At 44.0% G+C, this 17904-nt stretch overlaps 2 protein-coding genes and 1 long non-coding RNA gene across 7 annotated transcripts in view; 1 reads left to right on the top strand and 2 right to left on the bottom strand.

Moving 5' to 3' along the window:
- Positions 1-2707, bottom strand: part of tmem88b (transmembrane protein 88 b) — a 21448-nt gene extending 18741 nt beyond the window's left edge. The window contains exon 1 of the mRNA XM_061959279.1: positions 2391-2707. The gene's annotated coding sequence lies outside the window, so the exon portion shown is untranslated. The remainder of the gene's footprint in view (positions 1-2390) is intronic.
- The window catches only part of LOC133605904 (uncharacterized), an 18355-nt gene extending 8894 nt beyond the window's left edge, over positions 1-9461 (top strand). The window contains exons 2-4 of the long non-coding RNA XR_009815196.2: positions 5317-5415; positions 9125-9246; positions 9313-9461. This is a non-coding gene — a long non-coding RNA (uncharacterized lncRNA). The remainder of the gene's footprint in view (positions 1-5316; positions 5416-9124; positions 9247-9312) is intronic.
- Positions 4205-17904, bottom strand: part of kdm6ba (lysine (K)-specific demethylase 6B, a) — a 98175-nt gene continuing 84475 nt past the window's right edge. For 4 of the 5 annotated variants that reach the window (XM_061959268.2, XM_061959270.2, XM_061959267.2 and 1 more), the window contains 20 exons: positions 16664-16787; positions 16373-16468; positions 16023-16296; positions 15864-15941; positions 15604-15777; positions 15353-15526; positions 14742-15245; positions 11650-14366; positions 11444-11570; positions 10718-10823; positions 10430-10635; positions 10256-10353; positions 10116-10184; positions 9892-10040; positions 9597-9711; positions 9332-9519; positions 9110-9251; positions 8909-9035; positions 5467-5637; positions 4205-5383 (listed from right to left, as the gene is read on the bottom strand). In XM_061959268.2, the coding sequence (XP_061815252.1) occupies positions 5363-5383; positions 5467-5637; positions 8909-9035; positions 9110-9251; positions 9332-9519; positions 9597-9711; positions 9892-10040; positions 10116-10184; positions 10256-10353; positions 10430-10635; positions 10718-10823; positions 11444-11570; positions 11650-14366; positions 14742-15245; positions 15353-15526; positions 15604-15777; positions 15864-15941; positions 16023-16296; positions 16373-16468; positions 16664-16782 (5655 nt within the window). In that variant the 5' untranslated portion in view covers positions 16783-16787 and the 3' untranslated portion in view covers positions 4205-5362. The remainder of the gene's footprint in view (positions 5384-5466; positions 5638-8908; positions 9036-9109; positions 9252-9331; positions 9520-9596; positions 9712-9891; positions 10041-10115; positions 10185-10255; positions 10354-10429; positions 10636-10717; positions 10824-11443; positions 11571-11649; positions 14367-14741; positions 15246-15352; positions 15527-15603; positions 15778-15863; positions 15942-16022; positions 16297-16372; positions 16469-16663; positions 16788-17904) is intronic. The other variant, XM_061959273.2, reaches the window with a different exon arrangement.

Genomic DNA, 17904 nt, shown 5'->3' on the forward strand with positions numbered 1-17904 from the left:
TGAGAAGCTCTGTCATCCGGGAGGAGCTCAAAGTAAAGCCGCTGCTCCTCCACATTGAGAGGAGCCAGATGAGGTGGTTCGGGCATCTGCTCGGGATGCCACCCGATCGCCTCCCTCGGGAGGTGTTTAGGGCACGTCCGACCGGCAGGAGGCTACAGGGAAGACCCAGGACACGTTGGGAAGACTATGTCTCCCGGCTGGCCTGGGAACGCCTCGGGATCCCCCGGGAGGAGCTGGACGAAGTGGCTGGGGAGAGGGAAGTCTGGGCTTCCCTGCTTAGGCTAAGCGGAGGAAAAGCGGAGGAAAATGGATGGGTTAGTTTATTGGCCAAACTATATCGGGATATGAGTTTTGATCCAGCCCTACACTTGTGTTAGCCACAGTGCTAGCACAGTTTAGGGATGTTCTCTGTGTTTAATTATGGGCCTGCTGCAATCCAATTTTTCTCCTATTACTATCCTAAACTCTCGCGAATAATGCGCGACGAACCGACCAACGAACCCCCACATATGTTATACCGTCGGAAAGGTCTCGATAAGGGCAACAGTGGCACTTCTAGTGGAGTACATTTCGTGTTACCATGGCAACGCTATTCCGAAAACTAATCGCTATGGGCCCATTGAATGGATACGCAACCTTTATAATGAAGGATTTTGACAGACGCACGCTCAAATAGCGAGATTACCTCCACTTGTAGCTCAGCCATTTTTTTATGTAGCTTGGTGCTTAACGTCTCATTTTGTTCACAGACTTGTCTAATTTAACCCTTGCTAAAAAGTTTTTATGTCCAATGTTTGGTTTTGGCTGGATGGCCTTCGGAAGGTGGCGAGCGCCATCGAGGTTTCTCCATTATAGCTGATGGCGTCCACTCTAATTTACTAGAGGATGGAAGCCCTAAAAATATGCAGGTTTTTTTTGTAAACAACCGCTCCTCACGGCCACATCTTATATTCCACTATCATGTGTTTCTGTGAAAACGTTGACTTGACGTTGCATTGTTTTTACATGTGTGAGTGCACGTGTGTACCTCGTTTGAGTGTTAATAATACATTTGTGATATTTAAGACATTTCATACTGCTCCAAAATGTTTTCTGTGCTACACAAAAATTTCTGTGCTACTAATTTTTTTCATTAGTAGCACCAGTGCTACGAGTGAAAAAGCTTCGCGTACAGCCCTGTAAAGGTTTAAAAAAAAATAATTTCGAGATGTCCGGCGGGCCAGGTTGAAAAGCGTGGGTTGTAATTTGCTCATGTCTGGTTTAAGCACTTGTATTGGTTGAAATGTGATCAATACCCGGCGTGGCGCAGTGGAAGAATGGCCGTGCGCGACCCGAGGGTCCCTGGTTCAATCCCCACCTAGTACCAACCTCGTCATGTCCGTTGTGTCCTGAGCAAGACACTTCACCCTTGCTCCTGATGGGTGCTGGTTAGCGCCTTGCATGGCAGCTCCCTCCATCAGTGTGTGAATGTGTGTGTGAATGGGTAAATGTGGAAGTAGTGTCAAAGCGCTTTGAGTACCTTGAAGGTAGAAAAGCGCTATACAAGTACAACCCATTTATCATTTATTTACCCAACATTAATCAGGAGATAAGCTTCACTGATTTATGGATGTGACGTTAGCCCGAGCAGTGATGTCATATTTAGTTAAAACACATCTACGGGTAGAGTTTGTCAAATCTACCATTGTTTGACTCTTTGGTGTGCATAAACTACAGTCAAATCTACAATTAAAAAAAAAAATAAAATCTTAAATAAGTAATCGGCTATCGATATCAGTCTTGAGAAGCAGGAAGTTATCTGTATCGACTTGAAAAAATACGATACTTCAAGAATATTCTTGAAATATTTAACTCAGAATGTGGTGAATTTATAGATATTTCCTCTTTTTTTTTTTTTAAATAAACTACTGAAATAAATAAACTTTTGAAATATATTGTATTTCATTGTGGTGTTTGTGTGTGTATAAAGTTTTACTATGGTAGTCAATTGTAAAATCAAAGAATTGTTGCTAAGTTAAAAAACTAAGTTTTAAGTTAGAAAACTCCTTGTTAGTGTTGATTTTGATGGTCTACTTTATCGTTAGTAGTAGTACTAATGAGTATTATTGATAAATTGTAATACTAATATTTATATTGGATTTGTAAAAAAACAAGTAACTTTCTTCATTTTATGTCATTTTTATGTACTTGCGTGCGATTTGTACTGACATCAGTCCACATGCTGTTGTGTGTTGTTGCCAATGTTGAGGTTGAGAGGTCACACAGGAAGCACAGGGAAGTGTGCAAAAATATTTCATTGTCATTGTGACTGCTCCTTGTGTTTGTCTGCTAGCAGGGCGTTGGTGTGTGTGTGTGACGTGAAGGTGTGTGCGAGATGGTGCTGTACTCACATTGCCGTGTGGGGCCCGCTGGACCTCGTGCTGTTCCTCCTCCAGCTTGCTTGCTGCTTTTCTCTCGTCTACTCCTGAGCAAAATCACCAAGGCAGCTCGTTTCTGTCTTTCTGAAAAGGTCTACCCCTTTGTTGGAAGCACGTTGGTGTGTAGTTTGCAAAAGTGGAAGCCTTATCTGCCTGCGTGGTTCGATCCTTTGGCTCTGCTGGCCTGTTGCTTCTCTCTCAAGCTGTCAGTGCTGGTGATAAGCGCTCAGTGTTCTTTGTCTGGAGGTCAGACTTTTCTAACTGTCCTCCTTTTTAACCCCCACCCCTCATCTTATAGACTCCACAGCCCTGGACCTCCCTCCACTCGCTCCAACTTTCACCCCACCCACAAGGCTTATCACCCCCCACTTTTACTTCCAATGCCTCCAACTGCAGCAGGCATTCCACTTCTCATATCCAGGGTGTGTGTGTGTGTGTGTGTGTGTGTGTGTGTGTGTGTGTGTGTGTGTGTGTGTGTGTGTGTTGCACCCCCTCTTCACCCTGCCCCTCTTTTCATGGGGGATGGGTGTCAGAGGGGTCTGGGTGAATTTGTGTGTCTGATAAATTTTAGGAGCGAGAAGAATGTGTGGCGTGAAAATGGGAGACTTTCTCTTGCTTGGCAGAGGCTAATGTGTCTTGTGTTGACCATGTTGGTGGGATGAGGGGTTTAAATGGAGGTTGGTGTTAACATATTTGCATCATCTAGAACATGGCTGGTCAACTCAATTGTTCTAGGGGCCACATTTACAGAAAGTTAAGCAAGACTTCTCCCGTCCACTATCATTCTTATTTTGAGTCTACCAAGTTTTGAACTCAACTCAGGGGCAGGTTCTGTTTAGTTTATTTGGAACATGCATACAATACAATGTAATTCATCACACATTTCCATTTGTTTCATTACAGCACACCTGAATAGGAGTAGATAGAAGCTGAGCTTATTTAATCCTACTCCTTTTCATACCATAGCAAATTTATCATGTTTCCTTGTTCTCTGTAACATAACAGTGAACAAATAAATAATAAACAAATAATATACCATAGTAAGTAAACAAATATTAAATACATAAATAATCTTTGTCTCAACTCTCAATTAAACATTTTTAATCATTCCTGGGACGGATTAGGCCCCTGGGCGAAGGGTTATACAGCACTTATCTAATGGTTAAACATCTCTCTCATGCTCATATTTCGTCACCCTTTATGATTTGATGTTGATGCAATCACCAAAGAGATGGAAACACGCTGGATAAAAGATCTGCAATTGACATTGCTGGCTACACTGTTGTGAGTTTGGATTTACTGCATGTGCGTTTTAGTGAGAAGACACACAGGTGATTGTTTCTTAGTGTATGGGCTTTGACAAGAGCATAGGCCGACACAGTTTTACCTTTTGCTACAGATGTTAGATTGTTTCAACCCTTTAAGTGAAAATGAGACGCTTTGTTTTTCTGTTTGTGCATGACGGGATGGCTGTCGCAGATGCAAAGACACTCGAGTCCTTCCTGTGTGGATGCAGGATTTCCTTTTTGCACTCACGTGTCAATAAAGCGGTATTTTTTAAACTTAGGGATGATTTGTAGTCATCTGGCTTCTCTTTTTGTTTTTGGCTCACAAAGTTAATAAATTGTTTAACCTTCAGTGTTTTGTCAAATACAGGAAGCTGAAGTTCCTGTCCTGTTTGTGGCGACATGAAGGTCAATGGTTGTTTGAATGCAAATCTCCATGCAGCCTCAGCAACAATATACAAAGACCTCGTGATGATGACAAAGATGAACACACAGAGGGAATACAAGTCTTGTTGGTTTATTAATAAGTCATAGTAATGTCACACAATTTCAAAGTGTTTTAAGACATGTCTGGCTCAGTTTGGCGCGCGTGCGTGTGTGTGTGTGTGTGTGTGTGTGTGTGTGTGTGTGTGTGTGTGTGTGTGTGAACTCTCTAAACAGTGCACTTATAAATAGATGAGCACAAAGAAGAAGGACAAGGGTAATATTGCAACAGGAAAAAGAGAAAAAAAAAACTTTTAGCACCATCTATCCCATTATCATATTCATCAGATTATATCCTTACAATCTCCTATGTGGTCAAAACAAATTACAATTTCTCAAAGCATTTGGGGGGAAAAACAGTGATCCCCTTAATTGATAATTATACAAATTAGGTGAACTGTATGTCTGTGAAGGGAAGTGTGGCGTTATTTTTGACAAACAACATATATTCTAATGTTATCATTGGCAAACTTCATCAAAAATAAAGAAAAGTGTTTACAAGCCTGTCAAAATAGGACATTGATATCCAATAAATAGAGGGAATGTTTTTAAATTAAATGTACAATTTTCAATCAGCACCAGATGACTTTTTAAACAAAAAACCTGATGTTTGACAACTGAATGGTAATCATTTCCAGGAGAGATACATGTATAATTCAATTAAAAAAAACACAAAATGTACAAAAGACAAAAAGATCAAATTATCCCCCCTCCCCTAAAAAGTCATTAAAACCCGTATGTCTTGAAGCATTCCAAACAAATGTAAATTTTAAAATTCTTAATGCTTTAGAAAAAAACTCCATATCTCTATTATTAGTATTTTTCCATTTTCTCTTTTCTAAATACAAGTAACAAGGCCAATGTGGTATATATATCTAGTTTAGGAAAAACAATAAATTATTTGATTTAAAAAAAGACAGCACCCCACAAAAAATGTACAAAGTTCAGTATTCAAGACAAAGCACCATCTGAGAGTAAACTGATGTTTGATTGGCGGCTTGCTGTGTGTTTATTTGTAAACAGTAAGAGGGCGTAAACAAATTCAACTGGCTGTCCGGCAAGTATTAGCAGTAGTACAAAAACAACACCACCAAATCTTAAATATGCTAACTTTTTGTCCTGACTTGCAGGAGTTTTGGTTGTGGCTGAGGACGTGCGGGAAGGAAGAAAGTGGTGTCATCGTGAGGAGGAGGAGGCCTACAAAAGAAGACGTATATACAAACAGTCAGGTAATGAAGTCTTTTCTCAGGGCGGCTGCTTAGACCAGAGAGTCAGCTTACCAAGTTGAAGGAGTCGTACGTGCTCATGAGCTCCTCCATTGAGTATTGCTCCAGCACCACCACGTTGTTCAGGCTGGGATTGTTCTTACGTGCACAGTCCTCACAGTGCACCACATACGTCTTCTTACTGCTGCTTTCACTCGTCACGAACAACAAATTGAACACCTCCAACTGTGGGGATGACACATTTACAGTCTGTTACATTACTGCGTCATGTTAACTTCCTCGCCCAGTCAACTGTGGCTGTATGCAGACTTTGTACACATTATGTAACTAGCTAGTGTGCACACGGACATTATTAGCACTACATGCACACTTACTAGTACGATAGTTGATAGTAAGTACGTGCAGCAAGTAAGCGCAGAGATGGCTTGAAATACATTTTTAATATTCCATTCTTGAACATTTTGGATTTATTTACAGTCCTAATAAATAAGGATCGCAATTTCAGACATGAGTCAATTTTTTTCCAGCACCCCCAGTAAGGGTATCCTGATTCGATATTTAAATTGGATTATATCGGAATGCATCAACAATGTCAATATTAGCCAATATTGCCTTTTGATTTGCCGTGGCGGGGCGCCACAGTTAATTACATTTAGGAGAAACCCTGCATCTATAATACATAGCTTATATAGCTTATAATACAGTATATCGACCTACATTGGAGTTTTTTAGCATCTAAATTGCACAAAATATATTAAAATCCCACATATTTCTTTAACTTACTGTACTGGAAATTAACATTAACAATGTTCCTTCATGTTTGTACTTTTAATGCTAGTATGGATTTTGAATGGGTCTTAAATTTAATTAAAGTCTTGAATTTGACTTTTTAAAATTGGCAAAGAGCTGGTCTACAAAATAAGTAACAAGTATGTATGATTTGTGCTGAGATTATATGTTATTGATATCTGCCAATACTCAATGCTGCAATATTGGCATCGTATCTGAATAAAAACATTTGTATCGCGACATCCCTAATCCGTAATAGTACGTACTATCCACACTAAGTGGCTAAACAGTTGAGTAGTGCAATTGTTGTGTACTACTAAGTTGTTAAAACATACGAAGGGGAAGTAGAATGCAAAATTATTAAGATTTGAATCACCATCACAATTTTGGCTGCCACGATAAAAATTGGGGTGATCTTCGTCGCTATAAACATTTAAAAACCAGGGTCTGCTTTACATCAAGTCAAGCATTTTCACAACCGCGAAGGCAGAGCAGTAACAGCAGCTGTCTTGAAGCCCACGTCAGAAGTCGTTGTGTATGCCCGTAGAGCGCCATAACTACACCGACCACTTCGCCGGCCGGCTGGTCGCCTCATTTAATTCACTTATTTTCACTTCTGTGAAGTCCTCGGCTTGACCCGCGCCGCTGTTTTAAAATAGCACGCTGTTTTGCTTTTCTCCTTGAAGTCGAACAAGCAGGACTAACAGCTAGCCAGAGGTAAGTAGAATAGCCAAAAATTGTACTAAAGTAAGAGTACCGTTACTTTAAGCAGTGTTTCAGGTATCTGCAAATCCAATTTACTGCTTGTTGAAGCCATTTTTAATGCCACTTAAACAAATGGAATGCCCATGTCCTACCGCATATGTTAATTTTTATATAGCTAATATCTTACAATTGTCTGCATTCACACAGTTGTAAGCCTTTGACAATGATAATCTTGAATAGTTGAAAAGTTTACATTAACTATTACTAAATAGAATTGCCTCGCAAGACTGTTTCAACTGAGAATGTATTTGTATTTATTTATTTTTCTGTACTAGTAGCAACTGCTGCCTGCCTTTTAATGATCAAATTGTGATTCGCTAATATAATAGTATGTGTGATTTCACTACGTTGATGCCCATTGAGCAAAGTTTGGAGGTCTTTTTGCTCATGGGTTTACGATCAACAGACTTTAACCAAGTTTTGAAAAGTCAGCCAGCCAGCCAGCTACTTTTACTGATATTTGCAGTTTCCCGTTTCCCCGACATGTATTAATTTTCTCGCTTTCGCCACAGCATTAGCACGTTCACAGGAGGGAGCATTCCAAGCATCCAATGTTCTGACTTTCTGCGCCAGCCATTTTTTAAATCAGGATTCTTTTTGTTTTTCCAAACTTAAAAGGTTTTATTGAATAACAAATGAATATCACATTGGGAATGCAAATGATGCATGTGTTTGAAAATGGATGATTGAATTAAACATTGTAGGAAAATACACGACATGGCATTATATTTGGAAAAATGCCAATAAGCCCTTTAGATGCATTGGAAATAGGCTCAGTCAATTAAACACCTTGAATAGATTGTATTTTACACCCTCTGAGTTGTTTAAAATGGTTACTGTAAATAGCAAGCTATGTATATAGTGTCAGGAAGTCTTACTCATTTAGTGCGGGAATGTCAGAAAATAAGAGTTGTGGGCTGTTGTGAGTCCATCCTAGGCCACGTGATGTGTCTGCATTACTGGAGTTGCTAATGTTAGCCAAGTTAGCTCGTGTGTTGAACTGGAGACTAAAATAAAGGAGTCGAGTATGAAACAAGCTCAGCTTCCTCATTTGATGACATGATGTTAGAGTTAAGGACTACACGCCAACAGTGCTGAAAGAATTGCTAAGCCTTATGATTTTGCCCTGCAGCGGAGTGTCTGCTATGGAGGCAGGGCTTTTCACGCTGTCGGACCTTACAAAAACTCTTCTATCCAATTTAAAAGCCAAAGTTGAGGAATAGAAACACAGGAGTAGCAATTTATCGATGGCCGCAACGTTTTATAAGTTAATTTTCATTTATAGTTTGATTGATTGACGTATTGACTATAGGCCCAGTTCTGCAATTGTGCTAATTTTTCAATGCCTCTGGGCATCCTATTTAATGCTTTTTAATGCAATTTAAGGCCTTCATTTTCGCAAAATCCATTTAATGACTTCTAATGCTTTTTAATGCCCAGCGGAAACCCTGTTTAAAGTAACCTGACTCAAACTACTCAAGTCAGTGTTGAGTAACTTTTGATTTGTTTAGTAGCTATTTTTAAATGGTTCTTCAATCTTAGTTGGTATGTGTGATGCACAATCTACAATTTACTGAAACATGTTTTCTCTCCGTGGAAGTGAAATTCTTGTACGCTGAAATGCGAAGAGACAGCGCATATAAATGTTATTTTACATAGTCTAAGTAATCATTAAAGAGTTGTGCTGCCTTGTCTGACATTATCTCACCTTTTATAGTCTGATTTGTCAAATTTAATTTATTCTATTTTCTCACATGCACAGTCCTTGTTCTATCTCTCATGTTGTCAAACGCAGTGGGCCTTTTGTACACCATGGGGCGATTGTAGTCATTTCAGCAATTCTGCTAGAAAATTGCAGACCAGTAGGAAACACTGTTTTACCTACCATTAGAATTGTGATTATTATTTTGCCCATAATCGTGCAGCTCTCATGTGTACTCACGTCGCACTCGTTACAGTAGTAGGCGGGCTCGTCCTTGACTCTGCTCTGGTAAGAGATCTTTTTGCCTTGAGACACCAGTTGGTCACGTAGGATCTGGATGTGCTTCATGGACTGCAATAGGCAGTGTCTGCAACAAACAATCAAATGTAATCTAAATGCATTGATCACATAGAGGAGCTACAGTCATCTTATTGTACGCACTTAACCATCTTGAAGGTGTCTGGGTCAGTGATCTTGAGGGTGTGGGCCACGTTCCACGACACGTGAATCATAGGGACGATGGACTTGACCTTCTTGACTACGTTCCACTCAAACCTTTCCAGGGCCAGCTGGTACTGGTAAGCTGCAACAAATGCAAACACATAAACGATTGACATTTTGAAGGATGATTTTTTTTCTGCCAGCAGGTGGTGCACTCCTTACCATTGAGCGGGCCTACATTCCAGGCAATGTTGTTGCACCAACCCACAGCCTGTACCCAGTGAACAGTCCCTGCATTGATCCACACCAAGTCTCCTGGTCTCTGGATGAAGCGGTACACTGGGATGTTGGCGTTGTAGAGGTCCTCCAACACAGGCCACCAGGAGCCCGTCAAGTAGTCCACCCCATGTCTGAGTTGAAGACAATGGCAAATGGTCACTTTTTCAATTAGTGTCAATGAAATGTGTGCTCTGTCAGGAGTACTCACTTCTCACAGAAGTCACTGATGGCTTGCCAGTTGTTCTCATGCACAGAGAACCACTCACAGTCTCCAGGGCCGATGTTGATGTTCACTGAGCAAAAGTTGTTGTTCTCCTGGTGGCCTGTGAAGTGGACAAACATGACACTTTACTCCAGCTTTTACTCATTGTGTTGTTTGGTGCCAACCTCCCACTGATAATTAGTCAAATGCTAGTTAACATTCCACAAGCACATTTAGTAAGCAGTCAATAGTTAGTCTAATTTCATCACAATAAAATGATTGCCACCAGGGATAAGCTCACCTGGCGTTCTGCTGCCTGGAACCTTCATGTAGAGCTGGACAGTGTTCATGCCCAGGATGGTGTGTCCCACATGGCTCAGCATGTTGCCACTGGATGCCACCCGCATGAACGCTGGCAGCTTCTGCAGCTCCTGCAGCTGAGACTTCCACCTAAAAGACATCCATTCCTCAACATGCTGTCGTTTGACTGACTGACAGTCAGCATCTTGAGTGGACTGCTCTTACCTCTTAGGGTCTGATAGGTCAATGTTGGTGCCAAATTTAATGATCTTGCCAACTGCTTTCTGCTCATTGCTGTGAAAACCCACACAATGTGTGATTCTTATTGTTCCCAAGTAGTTTGACTCAGTAAAGACACTCCTCACCTGCTACTGTCTTTTGCAACGTCCTTGCTTAGTACTTCTAAGCTGCCGGATGGCTTTTTGTCATCCTCTTCTTCGTCCTCGTCGCTGCCCTTCTCCTCCTTCCCAACCAGCGTATGTTCATTAGTCAGGGGTTTAACACAGGGCCAGTAGCGTGTAGCTGAGGTGTTGCCTTACCTGCAGGCTCTCCTGAAAGCTGGAGGCTTGGTACTGAGCATACTTGGCGATGGTGGTGTGTGAGCGACTGCTCTCGCAAGGCCACGCCTGGCCCGTCCCACTAGGGTCCCAGTTTTCGTCGGCCGGCTGCTGTACCTGAGTCCTCACCTCCACTGCCTGCTCTGCATTGGCCTCCACCAGAGACTTTGTAGAAAAAAAGCCCAAGTCTGAAAAATGAGAGTGAGCATTGTTAGCATTTGTATTGGGTAAAAACACAAATCGATTGCTTAATTCCTGTTAGGAACTTACTGAGCCGCAGCGACCCAGCCAGGCCTCTGATGACTGTGACTGGATTCTTTGGGTCAGTACAGAACTGCAGCAACACAGGGGAGAAGGCATCCCTCTTGCTCTCCAACTGCTCAACACAAAATGAACACAAAATCTTCAGACTACACAACAAACACACGTACAGACTACAACATTTAATTCTTAGTTATTTTTTTTTCCATTACAGTGGATCCCTGTGTGTGTGTATAATTAATACATTTTAGAAATGAAAATAAGATGTTTTCCTCACAGACAATACATCTAATTTACCCTAGTTTGGAAATAATTTTGTAAATACATGATAATACAGGTCAATCATACAACATATACCAGCTCACAATTTTTTATGTTTTTTTAATGCTAAAATTATGTATGTAGTCTGCTATTTTAACTATATTCTATTAGTCAAAAATCATAAATGTAGTCTTTCATTAAATATTTGAATCATCAGATAAGTGTTACTATTGATGGCTGCAGTGAAGTGCCCTCTTGTGGTAATACACACATTTAATTGGTTTAGTCAGTGTCATCCCCACAAAAGGGTTCTTTCTACATGCAGATTTTTGTACATTTGCAGCTATCGTCGTAAAATCATTCTGCTGATTTTAACTATTAATATTTGTTGTCTTCTTGTTAGTACCGTATTATGATGTTTTGTCTATGTGGTGACAAAAGCTAAAATGGATGTGAGAGGCGTTCTATACTCACATAGATGCTGGGAGTAGGTGGGTTGAGTTTTTCCCTTGGAATGGGCTCCTCAGACGTCATGATTGGCTTTACAGAAAAAGCCGGTAGAAGGTAAGATTCCCTGAACTTCCCTTTTACTCTGGTGCCCCTTGAACAAGACACAGACAACATTCATGTATGTCAGATTTTCTCAAGAAAAGCATGCTCTTCCTGTGTCAAGTCCTCACTTGCAAGAGCGGATGATTTCAACGGCGGTGTTCTTAATGGTGATATCTTCCAAAGGTATTCTCTTGTCCTCCACCTCAGAGGCGATGAAAGTCTCTCGGTCACCGCTCTCCACTTTGATCAGGCGGATCTTCAGCTCCTTGGGGGGCCCGTCAGACAGTGCTTTTAGCCTAAGCAAGTTGTTGGAATCAAGCGAAGAGCTGGATTGGGCGCCTTTTTTTGACCGCCACTCAACATGGTCGCCCTCACTGGAGGAGGTGGTACCGACAGTGTCCTTGCGCCTCTTTTTTTCCGGGTCGTGATTGCGGTTCTTTCCCAAGCCGCCCTTGCTCTGTAGGATGAGGTCACACAGAATCCGCCGGTCCTTTTTGTCCTTGTGACTTTTTCGCTCCTTGTGCCTCTTGTGGTTGCTGCTGGAATGTGAAGACGAGGACGATGATGAGGATGAAGAGAAAGCGACCTCTTCCCTTTTTTCTCTATGCTTCTTTCTCTCTTTCCTGTCTTCGTGTTTTCTCCTCTTCTCCTTCTCCCTCTCTCTGTCCTTGTGTCGCTCCTTCACTTTCTCAGGCTTCTGTCCATCTTCCACTTTACTGTGCCGTGATTCTTTTTCCACATTGGGGAGTGGCGTTCGAGGGAGTGAGAGCTGGCAGCTGTCAGCCAGCTCTGCCAGCGACGACTCTGAGATGGTGGTCAAACATTGTTTCTCCTTGACACAAGTGACTGGGTTCTCCGTTTCCAGATATTCTTTCTCATCAGCACACTCTACGTTTGCGTTCCTCTCTTCAGAAGAGAGAGGCAAAGACTTTGGAGGTTGGGCTGTTGGACTCAAAGGGGCATTGGTGGAATCGGGGGAGCCGCCATTCTGCTGGCGGCAAATATCAGGACCCAGCGAGAGGGACGAAGAGTATTTAACTCCGACCAGAGCCGACGGCGGCGGTCTACCAAAAGGTCCACCACGGTAGGCGTACTTCTGGCTCTCCAGGACCGTCGCCAGAGACTTGAACATACTGTTTACCCCCGTCTGGTGGAGATGGGGTCTTTGAGGTGGCGGGGAGCATGAAGGGGTCTCAGAATCTTCGTCATCATCATCTGGCTCGCTTTTGACCTGCTCGGGAAGGCCGTAAAGTTTGGCCAGGTCACTGTGGCGGTAGCTGCTGTTCCCCACTCCTGTGTTAGGGGGGCAGACTTTAAGGCAATCATCCTCCTCCTCGTTGAGGGAAGACGTGCGGCTGCAGGGCGATGCCAGTGACCCTTGGCGGCTGAGCACAGGGGGGCTGGCGTGAGGCTGATTAGCTCCAAAGTCTTCTTGGTGTTTGAGCGCTGGGAGGAGGGGGGGAGCACACAAGTACATCTCCTCTTCCTTCTGGATGGACTCATCAAGCATGGCCATGATGTTGGCCAGGCCATCTGGGAGCAGCGTGGACAACTCAGCGGTCTCCTCCTCAAAGGGAGAACTGTCCGAGACGTCGCCCGACTCCTTGTCGAGCAGAGTCCCGGCGGGTGGTGCCCTTGGAGTGGGGGGTGGCAGGTTTTCTCTAGGAAAAGCCGGATAGAGTTTGGGTGGCTCTCTGAGTGTCGGAGGGGCACCTGCTTGGTCTTTGGACTGGAGTGGTGTGACCTGTGTGGCGAGGGCGGGGGGCTTATTCATCCCTGAGGTAGTGTGTGTCAGACGGGGACTGCCCCACATTTCCCGCTGCCTCTGCTTCTCACGAGCAAACTCTGTCTGTGGGGTCAATGGCGGCGGCTGGAGTCTTCCCAGAGAGGTGCTGTTGTCAGGCGCCTGGCATGGGGTGCCACCACGGCTCAGCCAGGGGTAGGGTGAGGCCTGGGAGGGGGCGGTAGGTGGAGGAGCAGTAGCTGGTGGGCCACACAGAAGCCTCTGCAGGTTTTCAATGGAATTCTGCTGCTCCTTAGCTTTTGTTCTCATCTGCTCAGCTTCTCTCTTCTTTTTCTCCTCTTCTTGCTTTCGCTCTCTTTGCTTCCTCTCCTCTGCTTCCCTCCTCTTCTTCTCCTGCTGCCTTTCCCACTCTCTCCTTTTTTCCTCCTCCTGCCTTTCCCACTCTCTCCTCTTCCTTTCTTGCTCCTGCTTCTCCCACTCCCTCCTCTTCCTCTCCTCCTCTTGCAGCCTCTCCACTTCCCTCCGCTTCCTCTCCTCCTCCTGCCTCCTCTTCCTCTCTTTCTCCTGCAGCTCCCACTCTTGCCGCCTCCTTCTCTCGTCCTCTTCTCGCTTTTTCATCTCCTCCTGCTCCTCTCTCTTCTTCCTCTCCTGGTCTTCCCGCTCTTTCGTTCGACGTTCTTCCTCCTCCCTGTCCCTTCTCCTCCTGCTCTCCTCAGCTCGCATGTGGCCCTCCAGCTCTGCATCGAGCTTGTCCAGTGCCTCCTCGATGGACTGGGGGTGCCGGGGAGCCACAGTGGAAGGAATGTTTGTTGGGGAGTATGTCTGGGAGGAGGTTAGGACTTGATGAGGAGGAGCGTGGTAGTACACAGGAGCCCTTAAAGGAGGCTTTGATCCTCTGCTGGTGACATCATCTACTGTCCTGGAAGGTCCTGAGGAGAACAAAGACGGTGTGCTGTTTCCGTGGGTATTGGAGGAACAGGCAGAACGGGGGAAATTGGGGGTGATGACGGGTGTCCTAGTGGAGCTGACGTGGGGCTTCGGCTGATTGTGGCTCTGCTGGTGCTGAGGTAGCAGTCCTGGATGTCTGGAGATGCCCGACTCCTGACATAGACATAACCATCACTTTTATAAATCATCACACCTAAACCGGATCAACATAGCATTACTTGGCTAACATTAGCATGTATTTAAAACAATTCTAACTTCAGTGTACCAATAGTATTAATAAATACAAATGGCTATTCACATGCCAGACCAATAGATAGCCCTATAATAACAACAATACATTTAATTTATAAGCGCCTTTCATTAAACCCACAGACACGACAAGTGAACTGTAAAATGATCATGTTTAATTTGACACTAGACAACAGAACATGTATGCCATAAAATGACAAAATAAATGTAATGTTAGTTTACAAAAGGTTATGTCAACATGTTAAATAAAATAAAATACTTGACTAATTTGGGACTTACCAGGGACTGACCGCTGGGCCTGCTCTGGTACCTCCACACCTCATAGGGGCAACTCTGCTGAGGTACTGAGGCAGTGCTTGTGGGAGGAAGTGGAGGCGCAGGGGGGCCGTGGTGGCTAAGTCCTGGGTGAGGCTGGAAGTGGCTGTAAGGCACACTGCTGCTGCTGGCTTGGGGGTTTGCTGGTGACGACTGGGTGTGCCGATGTGGATCTCGGTCCCCTCTGCTCGGAGTCAATGGCAGCTGAGGGGGGGTCAGGCTGCTGCCTTGAAGACTTCTTTGACTGTGGGGCTCTGTGGCCTGACAGGGGGGAGTGGGACTAGGTTTAGATGTGGGACTGCGGTAGGAGTGTGTGGACTTAGGGTTGAAGGAGTCTCTTTGTAGGGGAGGTGCACATCCCTGGTTGTAGCTAGGAGGAGGCGGGTTCAGAGGTGACGCTGTGGGTTGCGTTAGCGTGGCCGGGGATAACTTATAGGGATAGCTTCCTAATGCTTGTTTATGGACCTCCTGAAAGAGAAAGAATCACCAAAAAAAAGATTTATCAGTAATATTTAATGGAACGTTTGGGCAGCCAATACAAAACATGAATTCAAATTAAGCTAAAGGATTCTTACAGTTCTAGCTAAGAACTCCTGCGTTGGCGGGTTCTTGCGATCAGAACTCTGAGGCTGCCAGGTGCTGCTGTCTTTGTGAAGGGGGCTCCAGAAGACTGGTTTAGGAGGCGGGTGGTGGGATTGAGATAAAACATGGCTGGGTACTGGGAAGCGCTGGTGACCAAGATGGGGTACCTGTACAGATGAAACCAATCAGAGTGAATGAGTACATCACATTTTAGAAGTGCAAAAATTAAGCTTATTGTCGTTACCTGATCTGAGCTCTTTTTCCTCTTCCTTGGGCTGGGACAGTCCTCTGTGGCTGAACGGCTGGGCGGGTGCACGGATGGCAGAGGAGTGTGCTGGATGACAGAATGCTCGCCGAGCGGGGGGGCCGATCTCTTCAGCTGACCCCCAGGAATCTTGCCAGGATGGGTCCTCTGCTGCTAAGGAGGTTCGAGGAGAGGTCAGAGAGTGTGCGGCAACAGTCGTAATGCTGAAAATTTATCTCAGCAAATTAGAGAGCCCTCACCTGGTGCACCTGAGCCCACATGTCGTCTCCCAGCAGCGACGGCCCCCGAGAAGCGAGGTGTTCCTGAGGACCCCCAAACTAAAGTAGGCAAGTGGAAGAAGACATTCAACAAGAGTGCACACACTCCCCTTTCAAGTCAATATATGCATTATAAGTCACCTTCAGAGGCTGGTTGGGCCTGACGGGAGGGAGATGCAGGTTGGGGGAAACTCCTACGCTGCCTGCATATCCCCCATTATGGAGGCGAAGTGAGTGCTCAGGAAGGGGCAAGCCAAGATGTCCTTGAGGAGGATGGTGGGATTCATACAGCTGGCCCAGTTGCTCCCATGCGCGGTGGGGTGGAGGAGGATGCAGAGAATGAAGTCTGGTCTGCTCCCTCTGCAACATCTGCTGTGGGAGATCCAGCTTGTCACCTCCTCCTCCCCGCATGGGCCTTGAAGAGGACCAAACAAGAGTCAAATACAAAATCACATTTTTGTGTTATTTCTCCAACTATGTTGTGCACTCACCCATTATTAAAGAATTTTCCAGACTGGTTGAGTCCATTGATTGGACCAGGAGGTAGATGGGGAAGGATCTGGTGTTGGGTCATTCCAGGCAAACACCTGATGAGCAAGGCAGTTGTCACATGACACATTTCTGTAATGGCTCTTCCTCCCACAAATGAAAGTGACTCTGAAGTATTTTAGGCTTGAACTCTCCAATGAAATGCTAGTGTTCTAATTAGATCTTAACCATGGTGTGTGTGCGTGAATGTGTTTCGGAGATGTTTGTATGTGTGTGTTGGCAGAGCAACCAACCTGCCAGGTGGCTGCCAGGCGCGGCCGCCCACGGGAGCCCAAGGTCCCCTGTTGAGTCCATCCAGAGGGAAGGAATCCCGTGTGCCACGGCCACCAAACTGCTCTACTGTGTGATGCATCCAGCCTGCGCAAAGCAGCCAAGACCGTTTGTAAAACATCACACTGACAGTATAGCATTTATGGCATCGACACAAGTTACCACAATATAGCGTCTTTGGTGCTATTTGTTAGCATCAACAAACTATCCTTAATAGTAATAATAAACTAGATGAATAAATCTCTCAACAGCATGGAGTGAATCTTGATATTGCTAGCAAACATTGCTGAACAACAGAGACATTTATAGCTAAATAATGAGACAAAATATAAACTTCACACCATAAAAACCACTGCAGGCATGAATTGTAGATGAGACTAATATTTGCAGCAGGAATTCAACTGCAAACAAACTTATCCTTTTTCTCATTAGTGTCACAATCACAGCAGCACGGCACTCGTTATGTCAATCAAATACGTTACTTAGCGATGCACGAATAAGTCCAACATTGTCTTTCACGGAGTAATGCTTAATGTGTACATTCCCTCCAGTCGCAAAGACATGATGTGTCTCCAATCTTTTCTTCTCTAAATCCTTGTAAGTGTCAAATGAAGTGAGATCGTGGCGAGCAGTAACGTCTTGGTGATTATGAATGGTTTAAATCTTTCAAATATTGTTCTTTTTAAACGTGTATAAATCCACTCCATCCTATTTAAAATATTTTTTAATGATTGCTAATATATTTGCATCTAAACATTTCAAAATACAACCAAATCTGCATTGATGCAGGTAAATAACCAGTAGCCTAATTGGACGCTAGACCAGGGGTCCCCAAACTTTTTGACTCTGGGGCCAAAAATTTGAAGGGTTGAATTTTGGATGCTGGCGGGCCGGGCCGGACCCCTGCTCTAGACCATCGCCTGAAACCCGGAAGTGCCTATAGGTCACGTGACTGTAACCCAGCAATATTGGCATTGAAAACATTCCATGATCCAAAATAATATTCACCAAAAATATTTCATTTTTTTAATGTTTGTATAGATATTTTTTTCCAAAACTTGTTTCGGTGCCAATACAACTTTTCAAAATGTCTGTGTTTTTTTCGATACCAAATCTTACTGGCAGTGTTTTGGCTCCATAACAAACAAGAAGAAAATGATCACCATTAAAAGATAGTTAATGTGTAAGCTTTGACAGTTCTAAT

Source organism: Nerophis lumbriciformis, linkage group LG05 (assembly GCF_033978685.3).
Source record: "Nerophis lumbriciformis linkage group LG05, RoL_Nlum_v2.1, whole genome shotgun sequence".
Lineage (NCBI taxonomy): Eukaryota > Metazoa > Chordata > Actinopteri > Syngnathiformes > Syngnathidae > Nerophis > Nerophis lumbriciformis.